Here is a 27,965-nt window from a genome sequence, read left to right on the forward strand (position 1 = left end):
GAGAAGGTGAAGTGACTGCCCCAAACAGGCACCATGCTTCAGGAGACCTGCTGCTTGGCCACTGGGATTATCCCAGGTGGGAAACTCTCCAAGCCTGCCTGCTGAACCATGCAGAACTGCTTTATTTCATCTTATTGATTCTGTGGAGTGTTAGGGTGTCCTTGGGGCTCCCTAAAAACACACTTGCTGGCAGCAAGCTAGTTCTTCCCTGTCTCTGCACAGGACATGCACAGCAGCAGCAGCACAGGGCAGCACGTCCCCCCACCATGCCTCTGTTCTTAACAACAGCCTCTGCTTTCCACAGCAGGTGTTGGGAGTTACAACACACCACAGAGGGCCCAGCTCCAAGAAAGAGGAGGCTTTGGGAGTTGCTTCCCTCCTGTGAGGTCATCTCTAAATGTTTTAATCCATAGGGAACACCAGGAACCCTGGATCAGCCCAGCCCAGCACCCCTGAGTTCAGGTTTCTCCCAGGAAATGCCACTCAACTGGTCTGTCTCATCTCCAGCTGCCTTGCCACAGGACTGACAGCTGTGGAGAACCACTTGGATGACCTGGAAAAGCAGCTGGCAGCATGACAGTTGCCAGGCAGCACCACACATGGTGACCTGAGCAGCTTTCCAGAGCCCCCTGCACACAGGTGCTGTTGTAGCAGGGACAGTCCACCAGCCAGCAGCAGAGCCTGGGTGGTGCTCAGCAGCCTGCTGCTGTGGGCTAACCCACTGGCTGCCATCCTTCCTGGGCTCAGAGGTGCTCACTCCTCTTCCAGAGGTTCCTGTGAAGTGATTCACTTGCCATCTGTCACATTCCAGTGTCTCCTCTCCAGCAGGTGACAGCCTCTGGGCCTGAGATGTACTGAAATCCTCCTGAAGTCCTCCTGTGCTACTGTTCCTCTTCAGCCCAGTTCTCTCTTCCAGGATCACAGTTTGCATCCTTCTGTTTGGGCAGCAAAAGAAGGCAGAGCCAGACCATGTGGCAGCAGAAGCAGCTGCTCTTTGTCCTCAGAGCAGGAGAGCAGCTCTGATTTCTGCACCACTTGCAACCTCCCAGTCACCTGCACCATCCAGATGGGTCCCCAGCACTGATTTCAGGGCCTTCATCACCCCTCCATGCTCTGTTCTCTCCTCATCTTCCTGAAGGTTAATTGGATGGCACAGGACAGGCAGAGGGCTGGCTGGTTAGAGCACAGGGACAGCATTAGGTCCTCCCTTCACCTGTCCTGGAGAAACATCTACTGACAAGATACCACCACAAGTCTCTGCACACCAGTGCCAGGTGGAGCCTGAGGCCACAAAAACAACTCAGAGGTGCTGTCTGCCTTCAGATAGTGAGGTGTTTGGAAACATGGGGCAAGACAACAGGGTCTGGGGACAGCCTGCTACCCTCCTCAGACTGTCCAGCTCAGCAGGCATCAGGCATCTTCATTCCAGGCTCTCCATCAAGTCAGCTACAGGACAGAAAAGCACCTTCAGCCCCTGATGCTGGGTTGAATCCATCACTCAGCCAGGACAGAGAAGCCTGGAAGGAGCCTCACTCAAGCACTGGCTGGGAAAATTCTTTACAAGAAGCTCCCAGGCATGTTCAGTAAACAGTGAAAGAATCAAATCACCCCCATGCCTGGGGCTGCTTCTCTCCTCCAAACCAGCCCCAGTTAATGTGCTGGAACACCAGCTTTGTCCAGGCTGCTAGAAGAAGATGGTGCCACAGCTGAGGCCTCCAGCCTATCACCAGAGCCCTTCAAAACCAAGAATTCCAGCAAAATGTCCAAGAAGCAGAAGACCAGGTGCCTGAAATGGAAAGAAGACAAAGCTTAGGCTGTTCAGGGCACAGCAGAGCTGGGAGGGCAGCTCCAGCCACACAGAAGCCAGAGCTCAGACAAGGAAGGAGTATTCCAACTGCCACCAGGGAAAGACAAGAGAATCACAGGATCCCAGACTGGTCTGGGTTGGAAGGATCACAGAGCTCCAACCCCCTGCCACAGGCAGGGACACCAACCTCCAGGCCTGGAGCTACACAAGGTTGCCCAGGGCCCCAGCCAACCTGGCCTTGAACACCCCCAGGGACGGGGCACCCACCCCCTCTCTGGGCAGCCCCTTCCAGCCCCTCACCACTCTCTCTGCAAAGAACTTCCCCCTCATCTCTCCTCTCACCCTTCCCTCCTCCAGCTTCACTCCAGCCCCCTTGTCCTGCCAGTCTCTGCCCTTGAACAAGCTGATTCCCCTCCTGTTCCTCTGCTCCCTTCAGGGACTGGGAGGCTGCAATGAGGTCCCCCCACAGCCTTCTCTTCTCCAGGCTGAGCCAGCCCAGCTCCCTCAGCCTCTCTCCGTAGGGGAGCTGCTCCAGCCCTCTGATCCCCTCCGGGGCTCCTCTGACCCCTCTCCACCAGTCCCACATCTTCCTTGTCCTGGGGCCCCAGCTCTGGACACAGGACTCCAGCTGGGGCCTCCCCAGGGCAGAGCAGAGAGGGACAATCCCCTCCCTGTCCCTGCTGCCACCCCTAGAAGGATATGTGTTAAGGGACAGCTCAGGTATTTCCCCCCCCACACACACAGAGGGTGTTCAAAGCTGCTGAGCAGCACAGAAGACACAAATGCATCTCCTGGGATGAGGTGGCACCTGCTTTCTCTGTGGTTTCCAAGCACACAGTGATGGCTCTGCAGAAAAGCACTGTCTACACATACAAGCAGCTGCTTAATCTCCTCTAAAAACAACAAACTAAACCAGGATTTGGTCTTATTCCTTCTGTCAGTCCCCTGAAGTGCACAACCTAAGCAGGCCCAACAGCAGAATTAACAAGGCTGGCTCTATAATCCCCAGCCACACCAAGGTCCCAGACACACACCTTCCTCACAAGCCAGGCAGGTGCCCCAGGACAGTCAGCCAGGTGTGTTCTGGGCCAAGGAGCTGACAAATCTCCCAGCAAAGCCCTGAGAGCAGCTTAACAGGTCTCATAACCAAAGACTTCAGATTAAAGAGACTCCAGTCCACCTACCTGTTTATCACAGGCTGCCCCAAAGACTCCAGGACCAGATTCCAGCTCATCCTACATTTGGTGGCTCCAAGGATTTCCTGGATGACATCTGTCCAAACATCAGAGACAAGGCTTTAGCAACCACAGGTCTCCATGGTGGTAGAACAGGGTCCATCTTCTGCTGGTGGATACTAAATCAAGTTTGGGATGGTGTTTTGAGCCCAAAACATCTCGTGGGCATCATTACCATGAAAGAAACAGGATTGAATGCCAGGAAAGCATTCCAGCCTGGAAAGGCAGACACCAGGGGCAGGATTTCACCCCCAAAGGGCAGGAAGGGCCTCTTACTCTGCAGCAAGGAGCTGAAAGTTCAGACTGCACTCCCATGGATGAGGCAGCAGCTGCTCCAATGTCAAAGGTCCCCATGTCAAAACTTCAAGAGGGGAGAATCCAGCACAGCTGGGATTCTGGTCCAGTGGAAAAGCCACTCTTTAGAGCAGGAAGTCAAAGCTTTGGCCACAAGACAAGGGGAGCCCTTTTGGAGCAGGCAGGAGTGCAGCATGGCACTGGCTTCCCTGAGCCCTCCCTTGCCTGAGGTGGCTCAGTGGGGACAGCAGCAGTGGCACCGCGCGCGGCGCACGCAGCCGGTCCCCTCAGACACGTGTCCTTTCTCTCCCTGAGCTGTGCTGCTCCCCCAGTGCCTGCCCAGACCATCTAGCACTGGGAAACTGGGGAAGGGAGGGAGGAAGGGGGGGATTGCTTGCAGGAAACCAGTTAAACCTTAAAGGTCAGGAACATTTCCCAGGGCCTTGGCACAAGCACATTCCATCTCCACGCTGAACCGCGTGTCTGGAGGTGCCGGTGCACAGGAGGGGTCCCCAGTATGCCCCAGTGCTCCTTGCTGAAGGCAAGCTGACCTCTCTAGGGCACACTTACTGGGCAAGATCCCCATCAGGCTCTGAAGAGCTTGCTCTGCTGCTGCTTTCTTCTGTTCCTCTGTCCTGGCTGGTTTAGGCACTGCTGGTAGGACTCCTCCAGGCCAGATGGACTCCTGTAGTAACTGGAGGTACTGGACCCAACGCTGGGTGCAGGTCAGGTTAACCACCTGGACTTCCAGCCATCTGTGGGGGCACAGGGAGGCAGAGAAAGGTCAAGAAAAGTCAGGCTCTGTACCAACTCTGGAGCTTTCTGCTCACCAGTGGCCCTGGAGAGGAAAACCAGTTTGTGGGGTAAGTTAACACATAGTTTCCAAGTCTCTACCTTGGACATTGTCACAGGTACTGATCAGCTGAGGTCCCACAGACACCAGAAATGGGTCAGTGTTCCCCAGCTTACAGGCAGAAACACCTGTGGAAGGTCACAGGGTAAATGAAAAAGCCCTGACAAGCTCCATCATAGAATCACAGAATCCCAGAGTGGTCTGGGTTGGAAGGGACCCCAAGGGTCACAGAGCTCCAACCCCCTGCCACAGGCAGGGACACCAACCTCCAGGCCTGGAGCTACACAAGGTTGCCCAGGGCCCCAGCCAACCTGGCCTTGAACACCCCCAGGGATGGGGCACCCACCCCCTCTCTGGGCAGCCCCTTCCAGCCCCTCACCACTCTCTCTGCAAAGAACTTCCCCCTAATCTCTCCTCTCCCCCTTCCCTCCTCCAGCTTCACTCCAGCCCCCTTGTCCTGCCAGTCTCTGCCCTTGAACAAGCTGATTCCCCTCCTGTTCCTCTGCTCCCTTCAGGGACTGGGAGGCTGCAATGAGGTCCCCCCACAGCCTTCTCTTCTCCAGGCTGAGCCAGCCCAGCTCCCTCAGCCTCTCTCCATAGGGATACAACTGGCCATCAGCTCCCAAGGCCTGGCCAAGCACAAGCTGCCCCAGAGCTGGAAGAACCACCCAAACCTGTGTTTTAACACTAAAACAATCCCCACGACTGACTGGGAGGACAGGAACATGTTCCAGCCACTACTGCTCCTCTCATCAGTCCCTGTGCTACCAGAGAGCCAAAGGGTGTCTCAGCTGGAGACCAAAACACCCACTCCCAGGACAGGAAGGCATGGATATCCTATCCTGCTGCTCCAGGCTCCTCTCATCCCCCTGCTCCCCTGCCCTCCATCCCTGCCCCATCCACCAGTGGCAGGCAATGAAATCATCACCTTGGCATCCAAAACCCCACACTGCCCATGTATTCAAAGCCAAGTTAGATACCTGCCAGGAGAAGTGCTGCTCAGCCCTCCTTGCTGGCCCTTTATACAGTAACAACCTGCAAATCCTGAGGCCATGGGAATGCTGCTCCACCTAAGGGCTCAGAAGCATCTGAAGCCTGTGTGGTGGAGGGTGGGGAGATGTGTCCACACCACCCAAGCACTGGCCAGGGCAAGTTTCTACATCAATCACACAGACCTTCTTCTCCCAGACATGAAATCACTTCCTCATGTAAAAGCAAGATCCACAGCCAGCAGTCAAAACTCCTCAGCACAGCCTAAAATCTCACCCCCCACCAGAATGAGGAGAGGCCAGTGGATGAATCTGTTGCCCCAGAGGCCAACAGGAAGGTCCCCATCAATTTAGCCAGACCAGGACTCAGTAGGGCAGCACTGCCTGATGCCACCATCCTCACCAAGCCTGATGCCACCAGCCTCACCAAGCCTGATGCCACCAGCCTCACCAAGCCTGATGCCAACACAAGTCTCACCAAGCCTGATGCCACCACCATCCTCACCAAGCCTGATGCCACCACCATCCTCACCAAGCCTGATGCCACCACCATCCTCATCAAGCCTGATGCCACCACCCTCACCAAGCCTGATGCCACCGCCATCCTCATCAAGCCTGATGCCACCACCATCCTCATCAAGCCTGATGCCACCACCATCCTCACCAAGCCTAATGCCACCACCATCCTCATGGTTGGGAGGCTCTGGAAGGAAGAAGGGAACATGAGCACGGGGCTGGGGTAGGGAGAAGGGTTGTGATTCCCCCAGTCCTTCCAGAGTCCCAGAAGGGAAGAGCTGGGAAGCAGGGCCAGGAGACCCGTTCCTCTTGGCAGCTGGTGCTCGTGCTTGCAATTCCGTCACCACTCCGCCCCGGCAGCTCACACAACATCCAAGAGCCTGGGCCCTGCCAAGGCAAACTTTATTTAACCTGCACTCTGCCAGACTGTCTGCATTCTTCTCCAGAGAGGCAGCTGGGCCAAGGGTGCCTTTCCCCCCTTCTCCCCACGCCACCCAGAGTGGGGAGTCGGGAACAGCAACACCTAAAGGGAGCTGGGGGCAGGGGAAGGGCAGCAATGGGCTGCAGCACCCTGTGCCCATCCTCAGCACAAAGCCAGGGGAGGGGCTGCAGGTCCTGAAGGAGGAACATCAGCTGCCAAGGGAAAGAGCATTAAGAACCTGAGAACCAGTGTGGTGCAGCAGTTAAGGCCTGTTCCACTGCAGGGCAAGGGCTGAGAGCAACGGGGTGAGGTTCACCAGAGCCCTGCACGTGGGACAGAACAACCCCCAGCAGCTCCAGGCTGGGGGGACACTGGCTGGAGAGCTGTCAGGCAGAGAAGGACCTGGGGGTGTTGGGTGACTGCGACTGAACACGAGCCAGCAGTGTGCCCGGGGGGCCAGGAAGGCCAAGGGCATCCTGGCTTGTGTCAGCCCCAGCGTGGCCAGCAGGCCCAGGGAGGGGATTGTGCCCCTGTGCTGGGCACTGGGGAGGCTGCAGCTGGAGTGCTGGGTCCAGTTCTGGGCTCCTAAGCCCCAGAAGGACATGGAGGTCCTGGAGCGTGTCCAGAGAAGGGCAACCAGGCTGGGGAAGGGGCTGGAGGGCAAATCCTCTGAGGAGCGGCTGAGGGAGCTGGGGGTGTTGAGCCTGGAGAAGAGGAGGCTGAGGGGAGCCCTTCTCCCCACCTCCCCTGCCCTGCCAGGAGGGTGCAGAGAGGTGGGCGCTGGTCTCTCCAGCCAGGGGCCAGGAGCTGGGACAAGGGGCAATGGGCTCAAGCTGCGCCAGGGCAGGGTCAGAGCAGCTGTGAGGAGAGAATTCTTCCCTGGCAGAGTTGTCAGGGCCTGGCCCAGCTCTGGCCTCACTCAGCCTCACCAGAGACCCCCCCTTCTGCTGTTGCTACAAGGGAGTGCCAGTGATGCAAAGCCTGCCTTCTACCTGTCTTAGAGGACAAAAGTGTCACAGCACCTGGGAGAAAGCCCTGCTCCAAAATGGAAATGCTTAAAAGGGTTTTTATCTCCAGCCATCAGCAGAGTTTAACACCCTGGGTTAGGTTAAACCCTCCAGCCATTCCCAACCAAATTAAAGTGCAGAACTGCAGCTCCTCTAGGGACAAGAGCTCCCATGGATGCAGTTTGGCATTAACCTCTTTTCTTATACAACCTGTTTTCCTAACTGAGAAAACACCTGACAAGCAACAGGAGCACAGAGGCTTGGGGACCATGCCTGTCCTGTGCTAAACCAGCTCCCTGAGCACCTCATCTCCCCTCTGTTAAACACACCCAGGGGCAGGGACTCAGCCCCCTCCCTGGGCAGCCTGGGCCAGGCCCTGACAACTCTGCCAGGGAAGAATTCTCTCCTCACAGCTGCTCTGACCCTGCCCTGGCGCAGCTTGAGCCCATTGCCCCTTGTCCCAGCTCCTGGCCCCTGGCTGAAGAGACCAGCGCCCACCTCTCTGCACCCTCCTGGCAGGGCAGGGGAGGTGGGGAGAAGGGCTCCCCTCAGCCTCCTCTTCTCCAGGCTCAACACCCCCAGCTCCCTCAGCCGCTCCTCAGAGGATTTGCCCTCCAGCCCCTTCCCCAGCCTGGTTGCCCTTCTCTGGACACGCTCCAGGACCTCCATGTCCTTCTGATGCTGAGGAGCCCAGAACTGGACCCAGCACTCAATTCACTTCCATAAAAGCACCAGAACCAGGCAGTGGGGCCTCAACCTGACTCCTATACCCCTGATCCCACACACAGGCACTGCCATTGTGCCAGCACTCATGGGGCTCAGTTCCCACAGCTGCTGAACACCACTGATGGGGGTTTTTCTTCCCCCTCTCATCTGGTAGCTCAGGGTTTCCACTTCAGGAAGCAAACAGGCAGGGTGTGAGAACAGCTCTGCCTGCTTTGTCCCACCTGCACTGACACCTGCTGCAGCTCTGTGAGAAAAGCCAGGGAGAGGAGCAAGTAACCCCTCAGCTCTCCCAGCTGGAGTCACAGCTCAGGGAGGGGGGTCACACCAAGCTCATCCTACCCATGTCAAACCCAGATCTCTCTGGCAAACTGACCTTTCCCTCCAGCAGAGTTGCTGCACCAGGATCAGGGTTCACAGGTCTCATTTCTCACAGGGGAACTCCAAATATGTGCTGGTCCAAGCTGACCTTCACCAGCTGATCACAGATGCTTTTTGGGTGCTATTAAAGGATTCAACATTTGAGATCCATGTGCCACATCAACAGCACACACACTCCTGCTTCCAGGTAGAAATAAATCCAGCAAGAAACACAAATAGACCATTTTTTTGGGGGGGGAGGTGGCTGAGTAGTTACTATTTCCATTCTGCTATTTCATGAAGAAATAGCCTTAATAAGAAAGAAAGAGAAACCAACCCATCACTGACCCATCTCCTTACACTTCAGCTGAGCCCAGAAATAGATAGAAAATGACCTCCTGGGCTCAGATGTTCAAATGCTTCAATGAGGCTCAACATAATGAGCCAGACTGCAAAGGCTAAGGAGTCCTGGATGTTAGTCTGGAGGTGCATAACTTGCCCATGCTGTAAGGGGCCTGTGTTTGAAATAGCTGCTGATGGAGGAATGAACTGGCTGCTAAAAAAGAGCTGATTTAATGCCAGGGCTTAAGCTGGAACTCCAAGGTCAGCTGAAGGGATCCATCAAGACAGGAATGCCCTGGGAATGAAAAACAAGGCCTGGAGGGTACCTACCTAGGCACTCCCCTGGCACCTGGAAGGAATAAGGCATCCTAAGATGGAGCAGCCTATGAGGAAGACAGACCAGGAGTCAGAAACAGGTGAAACCTGCTCAGGGATGAGGAGCTTCCCCTGAGCCAGCAGTGGCTCTGGCAGCTGGGAAGGGCGATGGGATCCTGGGCTCCATCAGCAGAGGGGTGGCAGCAGGGACAGGGAGGGGATTGTCCCTCTCTGCTCTGCCCTCCCCAGCTGGAGTCCTGTGTCCAGAGCTGGGGCCCCAGGACAAGGAAGATGTGGGACTGGTGGAGAGGGGTCAGAGGAGCCCCGGAGGGGATCAGAGGGCTGGAGCAGCTCCCCTCCGGAGAGAGGCTGAGGGAGCTGGGCTGGCTCAGCCTGGAGAAGAGAAGGCTGTGGGGGGACCTCATTGCAGCCCCCCAGTCCCTGAAGGGAGCAGAGGAACAGGAGGGGAATCAGCTTGTTCAAGGGCAGAGACTGGCAGGACAAGGGGGCTGGAGTGAAGCTGAAGGAGGGAAGGGGGAGAGGAGAGATTAGGGGGAAGTTCTTTGCAGAGAGAGTGGTGAGGGGCTGGAAGGGGCTGCCCAGAGAGGGGGTGGGTGCCCCATCCCTGGGGGTGTTCCAGGCCAGGTTGGCTGGGGCCCTGGGCACCCTTGTGTAGCTCCAGGCCTGGAGGTTGGTGTCCCTGCCTGTGGCAGGGGGGTTGGAGCTCTGTGACCCTTGGGGTCCCTCCCAACCCAGACCAGTCTGGGATTCTATGAGGAAGCCTCTACTAGTCTGCTTTAGCTGTATAAATACAGATAGCACTATAAATATAAGCTGGGCATAACAGTCAGAGTCCAGCTCAGGATTTATGACTTTGCACCCCAGAACAAGGCCTGGGTTTCCTTGAAGTCAGTGAACACATCCTGGCTAACCAGAAGCTCAAAGAATGGCTCATGAGATCAAGGTAGAGAAAAGAACTGAAGGAAAAAAAAAAAAGCAACATCTGGAAACACACAAGGGACCCAAGCTTTGGGCTTTGAAAATCAAGAACTGCTGGTACTTCAATCACCAGAGCAGTGCTTGTCCCCCAAATTCCTCCCCAAATCGTGCCTCCAACCACAAGAATATCCTTAGCTCAAAGGCTCAGCAAGAGCAACATTTCAGTGCTTGGACTGTAAAACATTTCTGAGCAAAGCTTGTAAAACTGAAGGAACAGCTGCAGTGGGCACAGTCAGAAGGATGGAAAAACCACAACTGGAGAGCTCTCACCCCCCTCCCAGGCTCTGCTGTTACCACCTGCTCCTCCAGCCCCTGGTTCCCCCTGTCCCTGCAGAGCTGCCAGCAGCAACACGTGCAGCTGATTCCTGGCAGGCTCAAGTTCAAACACCTTCAAAGCAAACCCAGGCTGTGGGTAAACCCTTCACAGGGGAAGGAAGCAGGGAAGGGAGGGAAAAAATAGAGAGTCCTCTATAAATCAAAGAATATGAAGCATCCTGAGTCCTTTTAAACTCCTGGCCAAAGACATGAAGGCAAAAAAAAAATGAGTAAACTGTCCTTCTTACTGGAAATGTTCCTCTCCTGCTGCCCTGTAAAAGCTTTACTGGTGTAGATGGTGTGAACAATACATCCTGTACCCCTGGTGAGCACAGGGGAGTGAAGTGTTTGAGCAGAGAGGCCACAACCCCGTGGCCAAGTGCCTGCCCCTCCAACAGAGAGTCCTGCCAGGCTCCTGCCTCCCCAGTGCAGCTCCCAGGGCAGCTGCACCCAAACTAGTCAAGCCAGAGGGGAGCTGGGAGGAGTGTTTGCACCCCAGTGGGCCTTGGTGAGGCTTAACCCACTCCAGGACCTTGCTAGTGTAGGGTGGGGGGATTGGGGGTTTGCTGGTACCTGTTTCACCCAGGAGGAGCCCTGTGAGATCACAGAATCCCAGCCTGGTCTGGGAGGGACCCCAAGGGTCACAGAGCTCCAACCCCCCTGCCACAGGCAGGGACACCAACCTCCAGGCCTGGAGCTACACAAGGGTGCCCAGGGCCCCAGCCAACCTGGCCTTGAACACCCCCAGGGATGGGGCACCCACCCCCTCTCTGGGCAGCCCCTTCCAGCCCCTCACCACTCTCTCTGCAAAGAACTTCCCCCTAATCTCTCCTCTCCCCCTTCCCTCCTCCAGCTTCACTCCAGCCCCCTTGTCCTGCCAGTCTCTGCCCTTGAACAAGCTGATTCCCCTCCTGTTCCTCTGCTCCCTTCAGGGACTGGGAGGCTGCAATGAGGTCCCCCCACAGCCTTCTCTTCTCCAGGCTGAGCCAGCCCAGCTCCCTCAGCCTCTCTCCGTAGGGGAGCTGCTCCAGCCCTCTGATCCCCTCCGGGGCTCCTCTGACCCCTCTCCACCAGTCTCACATCTTTCTTGTCCTGGGGCCCCAGCTCTGGACACAGGACTCCAGCTGGGGCCTCCCCAGGGCAGAGCAGAGAGGGACAATCCCCTCCCTGGCCCTGCTGCCACCCCTCTGCTGATGGGATGAGCTGTGGAACCAGAGGAGCCCTGTGAGAAGTGGCACCAGAGGGTATTTTACTGTGGGACAGAGAGAGAGGGAAAACAGACCATCCCCTCTGCCTGCAATCATGGCAACACCCCTCAGAGTTCAGATTCAGGGTCCTGCTCCCCCCAAAACACACCTGCAGCAAAAAGAAATGCTGGGAACACAAAAGGGCTCCATCTCTCCCATCTCCTTTCCCCCCACACCCACCTCCCAGCCTGGTCCCCAGGGAATGAATCGAGCTGCTTTGCTGTGGGTTTTGCTCTCCTCAAGTTCTACCTCCCTGCAATGCCCTGGGGTTCAGCAAAGGTGGGGTGGGGGTAGGAGGGGAAGGTGATTAAAAGAAGCCATCCCCAAACCCCCTTGATTTCTTTTTTTAACAAAGCATCTGGGTTTTGCTTTGGATAACATCTTCATCAAGTATTTATTGAGCCAATTAAGCTCTCAGCAGTGCCCCAGGGAGAGGCAGGGCTGCCTCAGCCAGGTCCTGCTCAGAGCAGATTGCTTCATTAGCCCACTTCAGAATCAAAATACATTAAAAAAATAAACCCCACCATTAACCCTTCACAACCCAGGGGAAACTCAAACCAACAAGGAGAGATTTTTACCCCTCAGCCCTTCCCTTCTTTGCCTCTTCTATTTGAAGTAGGAAGCTGCCAGGGTTTTGTTCATTATTTTCAAATCTGGGGGTGGGGGAGAGGGAAAGCTGGCAAGTACCTGATTGCTAAACCAGAGTCCAAACAGGATAAGAGAGAGGGATGCAGTTAAAATCATGTTGCAACTGTTATCAGAGCAGGGAGCGCTTGCTTCACTCCAGCGCCTGGTTTTGGGGGAAGAACACTCCTTCTAGAAGAAGAAATCCAACTTTTTGGGCCAGATATTCCAAGCTGGATCCAAAATTGCCAGGTGTTTGGAGACAGCTGAATCCAGGCCCCTTTCCAAGTGGATTCTTATTTACTTGACATCCAGGCACGGCCCCGCCGATCGCTGCTGCTGCTGACACAGCCCAGGCCTGCTGCTGGCTGCCTGCTGCCCCAATGCCAGCAGCCAAACGTGGAGAGGAGGAGAGGAAGATGCCACCAGGTTTGGGTTGGATATAAAGCCATGGCAGGTTTTTAGGCTGGGGTACACACCTGCACCTCTATGGGATGGCCAGAGCCTTTGCTTGCCCTGGAGCTGGGTCTGCCAGCGCGGCCCCTCGCTGCACCCGCAGCAGGTTTGGGGATGACACCAAGCTGAGTGGTGTGGGTGACAGAGCAGAAGGACAGGAGCCATCCAGAGGGATCCTGACAGGCTGGAAAGGTGGGTCTGGGTGAACCTGATGAGGTTCAACACTGCCAAGTGTCAGGTGTTGCACTTGGGCTGGAGGAATCCCAGCCATAGATACAGCCTGGGAGAAGAGCTCCTGGAGAGCAGCCCTGCTGAGAAGGACCTGGGTGTCAGGGTGGGTGAGGAGCTTCCCCTGAGCCAGCAGTGGCTCTGGCAGCTGGGAAGGGCGATGGGATCCTGGGCTCCATCAGCAGAGGGGTGGCAGCAGGGACAGGGAGGGGATTGTCCCTCTCTGCTCTGCCCTCTGAGGCCCCAGCTGGAGTCCTGTGTCCAGAGCTGGGGCCCCAGGACAAGAAAGATGTGGGACTGGTGGAGAGGGGTCAGAGGAGCCCCGGAGGGGATCAGAGGGCTGGAGCAGCTCCCCTACGGAGAGAGGCTGAGGGAGCTGGGCTGGCTCAGCCTGGAGAAGAGAAGGCTGTGGGGGGACCTCACTGCAGCCCCCCAGTCCCTGAAGGGAGCAGAGGAACAGGAGGGGAATCAGCTTGTTCAAGGGCAGAGACTGGCAGGACAAGGGGGCTGGAGTGAAGCTGGAGGAGGGAAGGGGGAGAGGAGAGATTAGGGGGAAGTTTTTTGCAGAGAGAGTGGTGAGGGGCTGGAAGGGGCTGCCCAGAGAGGGGGTGGGTGCCCCATCCCTGGGGGTGTTCCAGGCCAGGTTGGCTGGGGCCCTGGGCACCCTTGTGTAGCTCCAGGCCTGCAGGTTGGTGTCCCTGCCTGTGGCAGGGGGTTGGAGCTCTGTGACCCTTGGGGTCCCTTCCAACCCAGACCAGTCTGGGATTCTGTGATTCTATGATAATGCAGGACAGCAAAGGTCCTTTCTAAACACTCCCAAATCAAGTCCCCCAGGTAAGAAGTCCCCACAGCAAACAGATTTAGCTGCACTGTGGAATTGGCAGCTGGGTTCCACCAGCAAAACCCCGAGCTGCTGCCCAAGGCCAGAGCAGTGAGGTGTCACCTACAAAACCAAAGCACAGTGGGAGCACCCACACTGGGAACAGCTTTAGATTAAAGCTTCCTCCCTTCTCCTCCAGGCACCCAGAAAGCATGAGCCAACCCTCAGCTTTAAGGGAGGAAACAGGGAGTCTCCCCAGCCACGTCCTTCCCCAGGATAACCCCTGCAGCCCAGCTCTGTGCTGGCACCCAGCACGATCCAGCACCCAGGGGAGGTTTGGCTCAGCACCTCAGGGCTCCAGCCAGGGCTGGGCACAATCACTTGGCCACCCCAGTGAGCAGGTTTACTCAGGGACAGTGAAGAGGGTCAGGCAACACTATAGGTGCTGTGGTGGCACTTTCAAGTCAAGAAGATCAAGGAGGCTGCCAAGAGTCTTTGTTATTGCCAGTTGTGCTGGCACAGACATCAAGGAAGGAAAGAAGAGAAAGAACAGGACAAAACCCCACCCCACAAGCAGGTCCCTCAAGCTGGGAGCTCCCCGACTCCACCAGCAGCTGCACAAGTGCCCAACATTGAGGGGCTCTGGCACACAGCCCTGATGCCAAGGTGGCAGCAAGAAGGCAAGGGCAGCCTGGGGCTATGGACAGGGTAATGCCCAGCAGCAGCCCCCCCAAACCCCCCAGCAGCAGCCCCCTCAAACCCCCAGCAGCAGCCCCCTCAAACCCCCCAGCAGCAGCCCCCCCAAACCCCCCAGCAGCAGCCCCCTCAAACCCCCAGCAGCAGCCCCCCCAAACCCCCCAACAGCAGCCCCCCCAAACCCCCCAACAGCAGCCCCCTCAAACCCCCAACAGCAGCCCCCCCAAACCCCCCAACAGCAGCCCCCCCAAACCCCCCAGCAGCAGCCCCCCCAAACCCCCCAGCAGCATCCCACTCAAATTCCCCAGCAGTAGCCCCCCAAACCCCCCAGCAGCAGCCCCCCCAAACCCCCAGCAGTAGCCCCCCCAAACCCCCAGCAGCAGCCCCCCAAACCCATCCTGCACCACATCCCTGCAGAAGGAGGGGTGAGCTGCAGCACCCTTTGGACACCACAGGAGTCAGGAGTGCTGGAAGAACCCCAGCTTGGGATGGCTTTGGGGGCCAAGGAGATACATCCTGCTCCCCCCTAGGCCTTGCAAGAGGTCCAGTGAGGATGCAGGACAGCACTGGAAAGGACAAGGGACTACCACAAGCACCAGCTGCAGTACTGGTCCCACCAAGCACATCCTCCCTGCACCCACCCTGCAGTGTGGGTGGCATCAGCTCCCTCCATACCTTACCCAGACTGATTCCCCAGGCAAGCAGAGCTCTACCCAGCCATTTACACTTGAGAATGGAACCCAACCAAACTCTTTACCCTCATGGGCTGAGCCTCTGGCCAAAAGTCTGGGCTGGGACATGAATTCAGATGCTCCAGAACTGCTGCTGAGAGGATGAAGACTACTGCACCTCTGGCTTTGCCCAGCTCCTGACCCCCAGCAATGCTTGTCAAGATCAAGCACCTCAAATCCAAGACAAGCCTTTGCTGCTACAGCCTCCCCATCTGAGCATCCATACCCCAAACCTGCCCCACACAGAGGCAAACTGCCCCTTCTCCCCTCTGCTCCCACCCCAGGGCCTGTCATCCCTCACTGCAGCACCCAAGAGCTGGGTTCCCCCCAAGACCACAGCCCAAAGCTCTCAGCTCAGGCACAGACTGGAGCAATCCAAAGCTAAGCCAGACTCCCAGAGGGAAGCAGAGCTGGAAGAACTTGCAAGAAACTCATCTCAAAAGCCCAAGAGTTGTTTGGAATCGGGTCTCAATGTACCCCTGGCTCCCCATCCACATCTCCCCCACAGGCCACAATATCACCTCCCCAAATCTGGCTGCTCTGCCAAGGCATTAAGGGGATGGGGGGCGATGCCTGGAGGAGCAGACCCAAAGCAAACATCAAGCCAAGAGGGTAAGGCAGGGATGCTTCCTATTTAACTGGTGCTTGATGGAGGCTGGGCTGGCTCAGCCTGGAGAAGAGAAGGCTGTGGGGGGACCTCATTGCAGCCTCCCAGTCCCTGAAGGGAGCAGAGGAACAGGAGGGGAATCAGCTTGTTCAAGGGCAGAGACTGGCAGGACAAGGGGGCTGGAGTGAAGCTGGAGGAGGGAAGGGTGAGAGGAGAGATTAGGGGGAAGTTCTTTGCAGAGAGAGTGGTGAGGGGCTGGAAGGGGCTGCCCAGAGAGGGGGTGGGTGCCCCATCCCTGGGGGTGTTCAAGGCCAGGTTGGCTGGGGCCCTGGGCAACCTTGTGTAGCTCCAGGCCTGGAGGTTGGTGTCCCTGCCTGTGGCAGGGGGGTTGGAGCTCTGTGACCCTTGGGGTCCCTCCCAACCCAGCCCAGGCTGGGATTCTGTGATCCTATGAACATAACACCATCCAAGCTGCCTGTGTAGGTCCACACACTGCCTGACACACACACACACACAGACTCTGTGCTCAGGGTACCAGTGCAGACAGCCAGGCTGTGCCCAGACACTCCCCCTCCACTCAGCAGTTCCCAGTGCCACAGGTTTCTGTTGTGACACACAGGAAACAGCCAGGAAAAGGACACAGAACCTGGACCTACAGCTAAACATCCTCCAAGGGCCATCCTTAGGATCCTGGAACTCTGCTGGGACTCTCCTCCAGAAGGGGAAGGAGATGTGGGCCTGGAGAGTCCTGGCAGCAGCTGGAGGGCACAGCAAGCTGGTACCAGTGGCTGTCCCCAGCTCTTCAGGGCAGGGCCAGACCCCTGACTGGGGCCAGAGGGAGGGCAGGGCACAGGGTCACAGCCATGGTGTGGCTCACCAGCTTGCTGTCTATTTTTAACCCCACTTTGACTCACAGGGCTCTAAAAAGCACACAGATACTCCAAATGCTTCCTGGAGTGCCAAACCCCACCAGAGCCCAGAACAGCCCCACATACACCCCTCTGCTAACAAGTCCCTGCTGCAGCCTGCCCAGGAAAGAGGAGACGTGTGTTTCCAGCCTGTGGGAGGGAAGCAAGAGTGGGACAGAGGAGGGGTGCAGAGCCAGAGCAGGGCAGAGGCTTTGTTTACAGGCAGGGACTCAGCATGCTGGAAGCAATCCTCAGCCACGGGCTCAGCCCTGCTCTCTGCAAAGCCTCCCAGCCCCCTCCCCCTCTCCTTTCGGCTCCAAAAAAGGGATCACTCCCTGTTACATAATGGGATGAGGGCCTCAGGGCTGTGGGCTTGCACAGGAGGCCTCTCTTTTACTTAACAATACCTTTTTAGGTCATACAGCCTTCCTCTCCCCTCTGCCATCAAGCTGACAGGAGGGGAAACAGATAATGCCTGGCTCCAGCTCCTGCAGCTACAGAGAAGAGGGTGGAGAGGAGTGTTGGGGGATGCTCCATGCAGAGAATGGCAAAGGGAGAAGGGCAGGGAGGTCTTTAGCAGCAGCACTGTGGCTGCTTTGATGTCACCCAAGGAGATGCTGCATGCTGTGGGCACTGCCAGCCCAAAGGGTCAAGTCCCCAAATCATAGAACCACAGACTGGTCTGGGTTGGAAGGGACCCCAAGGATCACACAGCTCCAACCCCCCTGCCACAGGCAGGGACACCAACCTCCAGGCCTGGAGCTACACAAGGTTGCCCAGGGCCCCAGCCAACCTGGCCTTGAACACCCCCAGGGATGGGGCACCCACCCCCTCTCTGGGCAGCCCCTTCCAGCCCCTCACCACTCTCTCTGCAAAGAACTTCCCCCTAATCTTTCCTCTCCCCCTTCCCTCCTCCAGCTTCACTCCAGCCCCCTTGTCCTGCCAGTCTCTGCCCTTTTAAGAAGCTGAGAGGAGACAAAGGGGAGGGGGACTGGATCAGAGGGGGACTGGATCAGAGGGGGGCTGGATCAGAGGGGGGCTGGATCCCCAGAGACACTGGACCTTGTCCTTGGTGTTTTCCTGTTGATTCTTCTGCTCTGAGGTGAGGCCCACACACTGCAGAGCAGTAGCCATGCCCAAGGCAGCTGTGAGAAGGCTGCAGGAACAGCATTCTCCTCACTAAAACACAAACTGGCAGAGGAGTATCCAGCAGCAACCCCGTTCCTAACACCCAACCCACTGCTAGGACACCTCACCCCACCACCCACCACCTAACCCAGCCACTGACAGGAACAGAGAAGGACCTTATCTCACACAGTGATGATTCCTGCTCAGATTTTGTGCCTAGCAATGGTCAGAGACAGGGTACATGGCTGTTCTCAGAGGTGGGAGCCACGATGCCTTGACTAGTGTGTGCTCCCAGAACAGCTTCCTGGTGTTTTCTCTCCCTGTACAGGTGGCAGGCAGAACCCCAGCCCCACAGCTGTGCCAGGGCTGGCCCAGCAATAATCAAGTTGCCAAATACTAAAATAGAAAAGCACCACCACCCACACTGTCCCAGAACAAGAGCAGAGTCAGCAGCAACACGTGGGTTTCCCCAGGGAGCCAGGGTCAGTCTGGAAGCTGTATCCTGTCCCCCATCCTGACACAGAGGAGCTGTGGGATGTCCCAACATCACCCCCAGGCTGCAGCACACGTGGCTTCCCACGTTCCCCCTCACTCAGGCTGCTCTTCTAGCACAGCCTGTGGAGTGTTTCCACCTTGCAGAGCTGGGCTGGGCTGGGCTGTGTGATCCCTCTCTAGTGGAAAATACCGATGGGCACGTGTGGGTGCCGGCGGGTCCCGGCGCGAGCGGGACGCAGCTAATTTAGGGGGTGATGATGTGCACCAAGGCCTCATACCTCTGTGCTTACACACCAGGATTGGGTTCCAGCTCGTTCCCCTAGAGAGCAGAGCCCAGTTTGGAGAAACAGGAGCAACACCCACCTCCTCCCACCCAAGGTAACAGGCTGGGAGCGATGGCCAAGAGCAGCTCTGAATGCCTGGGAGAGAGGACAGAGCAGGGGAGTGGGAGCAGCACCACTCCAGGGCTCAGAGTCCCTCTGGGAAGGAATTCCTTTTGCTCAGCTAGGGACAGTCACCACCTACACAGGAACTAAACACTCTCTGCTTGTGTGTTTTGGCCCAGCACTTTACACAGAGACCACACCAGCTGGAAGGGAAGTGCTGCCCTAACCCACCTAAAGGGGTTGCTGCCCAAGGCACAGGCGCTGCTGTCCTAGAGAGAGGGGCATCAGCAAGAGCAAAGGCCCTGGGAGGCCACACCATTCACTGAGTCACAGAGCTGTAGGGGTGGGAAGGGACCTCCAGAGCTCATGGGATCCAACCCCCTGCCAAAGCAGGGTCCCTAGGACAGGGCACACAGGGCTGGAATCTCTCCAGAGAAGGAGACTCCACACCCCCTGGGCAGCCTGTCCCAGGGCTCCCTCACCCTCACTGGGAAGAAGTTCTTCACAGAATCACAAGGTTGCAAAAGACCTTTGAAGATCATCAAGCCCAACCAATCCCATCCTAAGCTAAAGCATTACTTGACAAGTCACCATTTCTGGGCCTTTTTAGTCTCCTTTGGTAGAAAGAACAAGCTGAGCCCCTGGGCAGTGAGACCAGGAGGCCAGCCTCTGCCTGGAGAACCAAGGAGTGGGCACTCTTGCCCTTGCATGAGGCAAGAAGCCTCCTGCTCCCAGGGCTGGATCCTTCCTTTTCCCCTGCTGTTGAAGGGCAGGAGGCTGCCTGACAGTTACATTGCTGCTGCTGGGGAACACAACTCCTAGTGCAGATCTGCCAGAGGTCCCCTCTCTGTGTGTGTGACAACATCTCTCCAGCCCCTGGCTGCGTTCAGGCACGAGCTGTGTTTCAGACTGACTCCCAAAGCAGAGGTGTGAGGGTGCCCAGGGAGGACTTACCTTTGAATCAGAGTCCCAAAGAGCAGGTGACAGACCTTCTGGATGTTCTCTGTGCACAACCAGCTCCAGTGATCCATCAGCAGCAGACGAAGCACATCCAGGGCCAGATCAGCCAGAGCTGTCTCAGAGTCTGACACAAGGGAGGGGGATGTCAGATAAAGAAGCCAACTCAGCACCTAAACAAACCTGCTGGAAAACATCATCTGGAAGTACCTCTTCTCCCCAACAACCTGCTTGACTGACCTGGTGCAGCACAGCCAACTTGGGGAGCCTGTTCCACCAGGCTCCTGCCCTAATCACTCACTCACACACCCAAGGAGCCCTGGCCTCCCTACCAAGAGACACACCACAGCACCCAGTTCAGCTGAAGGATTAAGCCCCAGTTCACCAAGCTCAGGGACAGCAGAGTGCTCAGCACAGGTGGGGAAGAAGGCAGCAGCTGTAGGCAGGAGAAAGGGACATTGCTGAGGACCAGTCTCCTCCTCTTCCCCTCCAGTTTCACAGGCAAAAGGCTCCAGCCAGCGTCCGCAGGCTGCCATCGTGTGGCAGCTCCAGGCCTCAGCAGGCAGATGGATGAGCCACATCTGGAGAAAACCACATCTGGATAAAGCAGACGCAGCAAAATAAAGCAGGAGCACCACACACATGCCCACACATGTGGCAGTGACACTGATTTGGGACAGCAAGAGCTCTCTCAGATCCTCAGGAGGCTGTCAAAGCCTACAGTGTGAACACAAGCTACTCTCTCACTGTAGGTGTCACACAGGACAGGCTTAGAGATGCCTCAGGATGGTTTGGGGTACAAGCACTAAGCCAGCACTACTGTGCAGCCCTTTCTCTTCTCTGCCCCTCCCTGGTGCCTGATCTTTCAGCCCTGCAGACACACAGTTTACTACTGGAGATAGAGGAGAGGGATTCTGGACCCCATCACCTCTCCTCCCCTCTATCCCTGCTGCAGATGAGCTGGACTAATTAATTAACTCCAGGCCATGTTGTTGGCAAAGCCAGGACACTGCACTCACCACCTCTCACTCTGGGCCACACACAAGCTCCTCCTCACTTGCTTTGCCCTCTGAAGCTTGACTTCCCTCTGTGGTAACTGGGGCAGGCTGGTTACCTTCACCAGAACCCCCCCACACACACACACAATGAGCATCCTCAGGGAGCTGCTTATCCCTGTAACATCCAAACCCTCTTCCTCAAAGAGCTGCTGGCCAACCTCTTCCCAGAGGTCACCCAGTGAAGAGATATGGACACTGGCTGCCTTGTTAGCTGGTTGCTCCCCCAGTGCTCCTTCCCCTGCCAGAGCAGCCTGCCCTGTCTCAGCCCTGTGGCATCAGAGGCTGGCAGGCACTGACATCATCTACATTACCTCTCCTTAAAGGTTCATTAACTCAGCAGGGCATGCCTCTCATGCTCTGTGCACAGCACCAGGCTCCAACTCCAGCCCTGCTCCCCAGCAGCCCCAAAAGCAACCCCAGGCCTGTGTTCAAAGGCTACAGGCAAAGCTGGTAGCACAGGCTGGGGTTTGGAATACCAGACCCATCCTGTCACAAGCACGTGGTGTCTCAGAGCCTGCCAGACTTGAAGCACTGGAGTGAAACCCTTGGAAAGATCCAGCTGGCAGAGCTCAGCTCTTCCAGGGAGACTGGAGAACATGTTTTTGCTGGCTTTCAGGAGGATCTTGTAACCACTCTGAGATGCTGCAGCAGCCCTGTGCTTCAGGAGAGGGCTCTCTGATCACAGAGGGAAGGTCATTCCTGGAACTGGGGTGACTTATTTGCTGTTCCCAAACACAACCAAACCTCAGAAGGTCCTTCTACAGCACACAGAGGTGCTGAGGCTAACCTGAGGCTACCAGGAAGCCATAACCCAGCTGCCTTCCAGGTTCTGTGAGCTCTGGTTTACAACACTGGCAGTTTAAGCAGCTTCTTTCTGCACAAGTACAAGAAGGTCAAGATCTACAGTGACACAACTGAGCCAAGACCCAGTTTGCTTCCAATTGCAAAGACCAGAGCCATCACCTTACAGAACTGGCAACACCCAGTTTGTTTTCCCTTATTGGAGGGATTTTGAAGCTGAGCCTGAAGATGCCAGAGCTCCTGCAGTCCTTCAGAGACACATGCTGAAGAGCTATCAGAGGGGAAGAGCTCACCAGAGTCTGGATGTGCCCCCAGCTTGTCTGTATCCTCCTGTGCAGAGTGTTCCTTGGCTTCTCTGCCTCCTTCACCTTCAGGAGCTTTGCTGGGGATTGCCTCCAGCAGCTTCTCCTGCTTCTGGATGAAGGACTCCATAGCAGCCAGTGACAGGGAGCCAGGGACCTAGAAAAGCACCAGGGCATTAGTACCCCAGCAGCACACAGCCAGAGCTGAAGGGGGGAAACAGGGTCTCCACTGCCCAACCAGCCTCCCACCACCTGCTTTACACCCTGCTCTACCCAACAGCACAACCAGGGCTGCATATTGCCCTTCTGCCAAGAGCTGGCACGTGGGAACAGGCTGCTGCAGCCACAACCCTTGTGCAGGGGGGTTATTCCCAGCCAGCACCCAAACAGGGTGAAGATTGGGAGGGGTCAGAGGAGCCACAGAGGGGATCAGAGGGCTGGAGCAGCTCCCCTACGGAGAGAGGCTGAGGGAGCTGGGCTGGCTCAGCCTGGAGAAGAGAAGGCTGTGGGGGGACCTCATTGCAGCCTCCCAGTCCCTGAAGGGAGCAGAGGAACAGGAGGGGAATCAGCTTGTTCAAGGGCAGAGACTGGCAGGACAAGGGGGCTGGAGTGAAGCTGGAGGAGGGAAGGGGGAGAGGAGAGATTAGGGGGAAGTTCTTTGCAGAGAGAGTGGTGAGGGGCTGGAAGGGGCTGCCCAGAGAGGGGTGGGTGCCCCATCCCTGGGGGTGTTCAAGGCCAGGTTGGCTGGGGCCCTGGGCAGCCTTGTGTAGCTCCAGGCCTGGAGGTTGGTGTCCCTGCCTGTGGCAGGGGGTTGGAGCTCTGTGATCCTTGGGGTCCCTTCCAACCCAGCCCAGTGTGTGGTTCTCTGATCAGGGAAGGATGGCAAGAGGGGTCTGAACTTACAGCACTGCCCTCCCTGATGGCATAGACAATCCTGTCCTGAGCTTCACTCACACTCAGCACCTGAGCTATTTTACTGGATGAGAACCTCAGCCTGGACCTAGAGAGAAGAGACACAGCACAGACACAGCACAGTCAGGGTTTTCTCTATAAACTGCATGTGATGAGTTCCCCAGCCTCAGCCAAGCACCTGACCAGCTATTTCTGTCCAGTCCTCACCCTGCCCACGCTACAGAACCTGATTAGACCTAAAGTGGCTCAAAAACCCCCACATCCTCCCCCAGGATAAGGAAGAAGTGGCTGTAAAACCATGCAAGAAAGGCATCAAAGGGCCTAGGCAAGGCTTTCCAACACCCACCACATCCACACACCCCTCCCTCAGCGGGTATGTGGGATAGAAGCTCACACACAGCTGCAGGTATTTGTGTTCAGTGAGTGCTGCAGCAGCCCAGGAAGCAGCATTCAGAAGAGCCTCCCCCATGAGACACACTCAGCAGGGTTGTGAAATCCAGTGATAAACACTCACCCACGGGAAGGAGGATGCAAAAGGGCACTTGGGACTGTGGGACATGTTGTCAGATCACCTGTTTGTCATTAAGGAATGTCCTTTGCAGCCAAGATGCTTCAAAACTTGGACTTTTTTAGTGTGCCTTTTTGTCCAAAGCAGCTTTTTCTAGCAAAACATCATTCCTCCCCCAAAAAACAAGCCATACTTGTGCAGAAACCTTCTCTCTTTCTGCAGAAGAATGACTGATGAGCACGATGGGGCTCATCACTGCCAGAAACACCAAACACTTGGTGAGCAACCTATGTGTGATGACCTCAAACACTACTCCTAAACTAATGCTCAAGGGTTTGCCTGGCAAGGTGGATTGCCACCACATTAAACACCCAGGAGACCTTTAGGTAGACAAGTTGTAGCTGTGTTTTGGTTGAACTCACCATGTATATTCATGCCATGCCCACGTTTAAGGTTAGGAAGTGATTATCCAGGAGCACTGATGTCCTTGCTGGTAAATGCTACCATCTTGCAGCTCCCTCAGGAAGAAACCTGGTGTTCTTAGAAAATCCTTTACCCAAAGAGGAACCCACAGACCCTCACTCAGCATGTGAAAGAAGTCAGCCAGAGCACGACAGCAAGACATAAAGCCCTGAGTCAGTGCTTCCCCATGATGGGGTCAGCTTGTGTATGAAGCCCACATTCTGCAGAGAGCCCAGGGGAAGCTGAAGGAGCTCTTACTTGTTTGCCTTCTTCCCATCTGGCTGAGATTTCCCATCCACTTCAGACTCACTAAGATCCTCTGTTGGGCTCTGGGGCTCAGACCTGGGGAACGCTGTCTTCAAGGTGTCCACGATGGCATTGACAACGATCTGCAAGAGCCACCAGCACCAGCCATCACTGAATGAACTCCTGCTCCCAGAACATGAAGCAAGAGTCTGCAGACTTGCCTGCTCTCTATTTCCCATGATAAACCCCAGGCTCTGGGAGCAGGGCTTGGAGTCACCCAAGCTTTACAGCTTTCTGAGCAAGCTGAGCCCAGCTACACTCAGAAAGCATTCAAGCTCTTTAGCTGCTACTGCAGTAGGGAGATAGGTGGGACTCTGAAGCCCAAGAGGCACATCTAGGTGAGGTTGCAAGTGGCTCAGATCCCCCAGTTTCCTGCTTTCCTACCTTGTCTATCCTGGAGACAACGAAGGGCTTCTTGACAAAGGCGATCCTGGCGTCGGTGTTGAGGGCCAGGAACTCCTGCACCTCCTCACTGTTGGCAACCTCAGGCACCACACACAGTTGCTGCAGGGAAACAGGGAGCTTTGGGTCCCTTGGGTCAGCCTCCCAGTTTGGTGGAATTGATCTGATGTGCTCCAGTGCCTGTCAACACAGAGCTTTCCCCAGCAGAGCACTGCTTTCTGGCTCACAGAAGCACCCCAGCAAACATCTCACCTTCAGGAAGGATTCCAGCAGGCTTTTCCTGGCTTCTACTTTATCACTGTCCATGTTTCCAAAGGGGAGGTCAGGGAAGAGTTTCTTTGGGCCTTTGATATCTACAGAGGAAACAAATCCAGTCAGCAAGCTGCAAGAGAACACAGGGGAAAACTGAAACGTTGTAGGAAATGCTCTCCTGGTTAAAGCTACCACCACACACTGCCTGGCAGCAGCCCAAAATAATCCCCCCCCTTCAAACCAGGGTGGCTGAATCAGGGTTTAAATCCCTGGGGAACCCTGCATTCTGCTGCTGTCACCACTTCTCACATTAAAGGCACTGGTGATACAAGGACACCAGCTCAGCACAAGGACTCCAGATCACCCAGAGAGCCCAAAATTGTTTAGCAAAGCAGTTTTCCAGCCAAACCCTCAGATACATCAGAACCCAAAATGGGTGCCCCATCCCTGGGGGTGTCCAAGGACAGGTTGGATGGGACCCTGGGCAACCTTGTGTAGCTCCAGGCCTGGAGGTTGGTGTCCCTGCCTGTGGCAGGGGGTTGGAGCTCTGTGACCCTTGGGGTCCCTTCCAATCCAGACCATTCTAAGGTTCTATAATTCTATGATGGAGCTTGTCAGGGCTTTTTCATTTGCCCTGTGACCTTCCACAGGTGTTTCTGCCTATAAGCTAGGGAACACCAAACTATTTCTGGTGCCTGTGGCCTGGAGGTTGGTGTCCCTGCCTGTGGCAGGAGGGTTGGAGCTCTGTGACCCTTGGGGTCCCTCCCAACCCAGCCCAGTCTGGAGTTCTATGTGGCAACACGCTAAGTTCAAGGAAGCTTTACCCATGAGCAGCATTAGGAGAAACACTGTTTCCTTTCTTAAACTAAACCCTCTATTGAACAGACACAGGTCTCTCTCCCACACAGACACCAGTGCTCCCATTCACTGCAGAGCTGTGAAGCTACAGAACTGAGTGCTGCAGCCTGAAGAGGAAACCAGCCCCTTCTGACCACACTGCAACCTGCTGCCAAAACAAACCCCATCCCTCCTCCAGCATGCCTGGCACAGAGCAACAGAGGATGGATGGGGCATGAGGAAGAGCCCAGCCCCTCAGAGCTGCACAGGGGAGGATACTCTGAGAGCAGAGGAGTGTGGAGCAGGGGGAGGGGGTGAAGGGTGTCCCACTGACTTTTGAGGAACTTGCGGAGCTCCGGTTTCTCCTCCAGCCTGGTCTGGAGGTTGAGGAACTCCCGGTACCGGCGGTTCACGGTGTGATAAGCCACCTGCTGAAGGCTGCCTGTGCTCTCACCCTCCAGGGCTGTCTCATACTGAGGAGGAAGGCAAGAGTCAATAAACCTCACAGACACCCCCCCAAAAACAGTCCTGAATGTGGCTCTGGTGTCTGTTGGCCCCCACGGTGCCTGGAACTGTCACATCCAGCAGTTCCTCAGACTGAAGCTCCCTGAGGAACAGGGGGGCTGCACAGCAAACCAATCCCTTACAACAAAGGGAATGGTGAAAGCTGCATCAAACCAAGACTCAACCAGCCCCACACAACCTTCAGCCAAGAAGGGGAACCCCCTTATCCCACACCTGAACAGCTCCAGGGCAAACACCATGCCTAATATCCACCCCACCTCTCAGTGCCAGACAAAACTTGCTGGCAGGCAAGCCACAGACACACAGAGCACACAGCCTTGTGCCCAAACACCAGCCCCTGGCAGGGTGGGTGACCTTTACCTTCACAGTGTAGAGGGTGTAGGGGTGGAAGCCGGTGCCGCTGTGCTCCCGGGCTGTGATGGTCCCAGTTATCCGCAGGTTCTGGATGAGCACCGGCCCCTCGGGGCTGCTGAGGGGCTCAAAGCTGAACGTGCTGACTGAAGCCATTGGGGAGGAGGAGAGGAGGGGAAGAGTTGACCCCAGCTCTGGGGGGCTTTGTGGTGGACCCTCTGCTGCCCCCAGATCTTTGCCCAAGCTGGAGGGTCTCTGTGAGGAGGGTTTCTTGGAGGCAGCTGGGATTTCCTCTTCCTTCTCGACTGCTGGGTCGATGTGGATGTCAGGGCAGGAGCTCAGCACCAAAGGAGAGGTGGGGAGGAGCCCAGCATCTGAGCCAGAGCTGATGCTCTCCTCCAGGTCCCCCACACTGTCCTCCAAAGTGCCTGGTCCCTCCAACACAACAGAGGTGTCCTGGGGGGGTTCATCAAGGAACTCTCCCATGGGTGCTGGTGGATCCGTGTCCTGGCTCACATCAGGCACAGGGGACTCCAGCTCCAAACCCTCACAGGGGAAGAGGGAGCCCAAGGTTTGTGGGCAGAGGAAAGGCTCCTCTGTGTGGCAAGGCCCACTCACCAGGTCCTTTCCCTCTCCCTCTTCACCAGCAGCCCTTGCCTCTCTCCCAAGCACCTCTGAGGTCCTCAGGGAAGGGGGCAGCCCTGGAGGGCTGGAGTCTGGCTGCACCATAAAGGGTATGAAATCTGGCACCGGGGGTGCAGAGGGTGGCTCCTCTCCCCAGGTCTTTTTGGAGAAAGCCCCAACAAGCAGCAGGTTGATCCAGTCAGGATCAGCCATCTTCCTGATGGCAGGCAGCAGCACATTGCAGGTGACCAGTTCTACCACCACAAAGCGTCCTGTCCGGGTTTCCAGGTGGGGTTGTGGCACCAGCACCTGCAGCAGCATCTCCACAGCAGCCCTGGCATAGGCCACCTCAGCTGCTGGGCTTCGGAGAGCAGGATGAGGCCCTGCCAGTCGACTGTACTCCCACCACAGGCTTTGGCCACCCACTGGGTCACCCTTCAAAACCTCCCGAGCCTGCAAGTAGCTCTGCAAGTGATGGCCACAGAGGAGGAGGAGGCGGTGGGCCAGGGCTTGGCGGTCTACTCGGCCCATCCGCCGCCTCAGCTCAGCAGCCAGGCCCTGCATGGCCTTCTCCACCTCAGCCTCAAAGGCTGGCTCGCTGCTGACCGTGCGGTACCAGGAAGCAACGAAGTCCCTCACCACTTTGTGGATGGTGCTGGTGATCTCCCTCTCCAGACGCCCCTCAGGGGCTGGGCAGCGAGGCAGAGGCCGCAGGGAGCCCACAAAGCGCTCCAGCCGCAGCCTGTGCCCAGAGGAGCTGAGCACCTGAGGGCCCATCCAGCCCCCCAGCACGGCCAGCACCCCGCAGAGCAGCCCCAGCACCCGCAGGTCGAGCAGCAGCTGAAGGGCCAGCAGCCAGCACAGCGTGGCCACCAGCACCACCAGGGCACGCTGGACGCCCGACAGCCCCTGGGCTGGCATGGTGGGGGAGGGAAGGGTGAGGAGAGACACCCTGGGGCTGCTGCCTCAACGGCCACCACGGCACAAGCAGCCAGGCAGGGTGGCAAGGCCTGGCTCAACCGCCGGGGACCCCGCCGGGGCCCAACCGCCCAGGCCCCACACCGGGCACCGGGGCCCAGCCGAGCCCACTAGTTACAGACCCTTTCCTGAGCTATGAGGACTAACTGAGGCCTAACTGAGCCCTGACACCCGGGCCCCACACCGGG

General features: G+C 56.7%; 1 protein-coding gene across 1 annotated transcript; it reads right to left on the reverse strand.

Moving 5' to 3' along the window:
* Positions 1 to 2,987: 2,987 nt before the first annotated feature.
* SNX19 (sorting nexin 19) lies at positions 2,988 to 27,720 on the reverse strand (the record flags this gene model as incomplete). Its single annotated transcript, XM_084275017.1, has 10 exons — positions 2,988 to 3,079; positions 3,907 to 4,091; positions 19,457 to 19,586; positions 21,612 to 21,777; positions 22,524 to 22,620; positions 23,761 to 23,891; positions 24,193 to 24,312; positions 24,463 to 24,563; positions 25,634 to 25,772; positions 26,185 to 27,720. The coding sequence occupies 10 exons, from the start codon at positions 27,718 to 27,720 to the stop codon at positions 2,988 to 2,990; spliced, it is 2,697 nt and encodes an 898-aa protein (XP_084131143.1).
* Positions 27,721 to 27,965: the final 245 nt, after the last annotated feature.

Source organism: Gallinula chloropus (assembly GCF_964237585.1).
Source record: "Gallinula chloropus genome assembly, chromosome: 24".
Classification (NCBI taxonomy): domain Eukaryota; kingdom Metazoa; phylum Chordata; class Aves; order Gruiformes; family Rallidae; genus Gallinula; species Gallinula chloropus.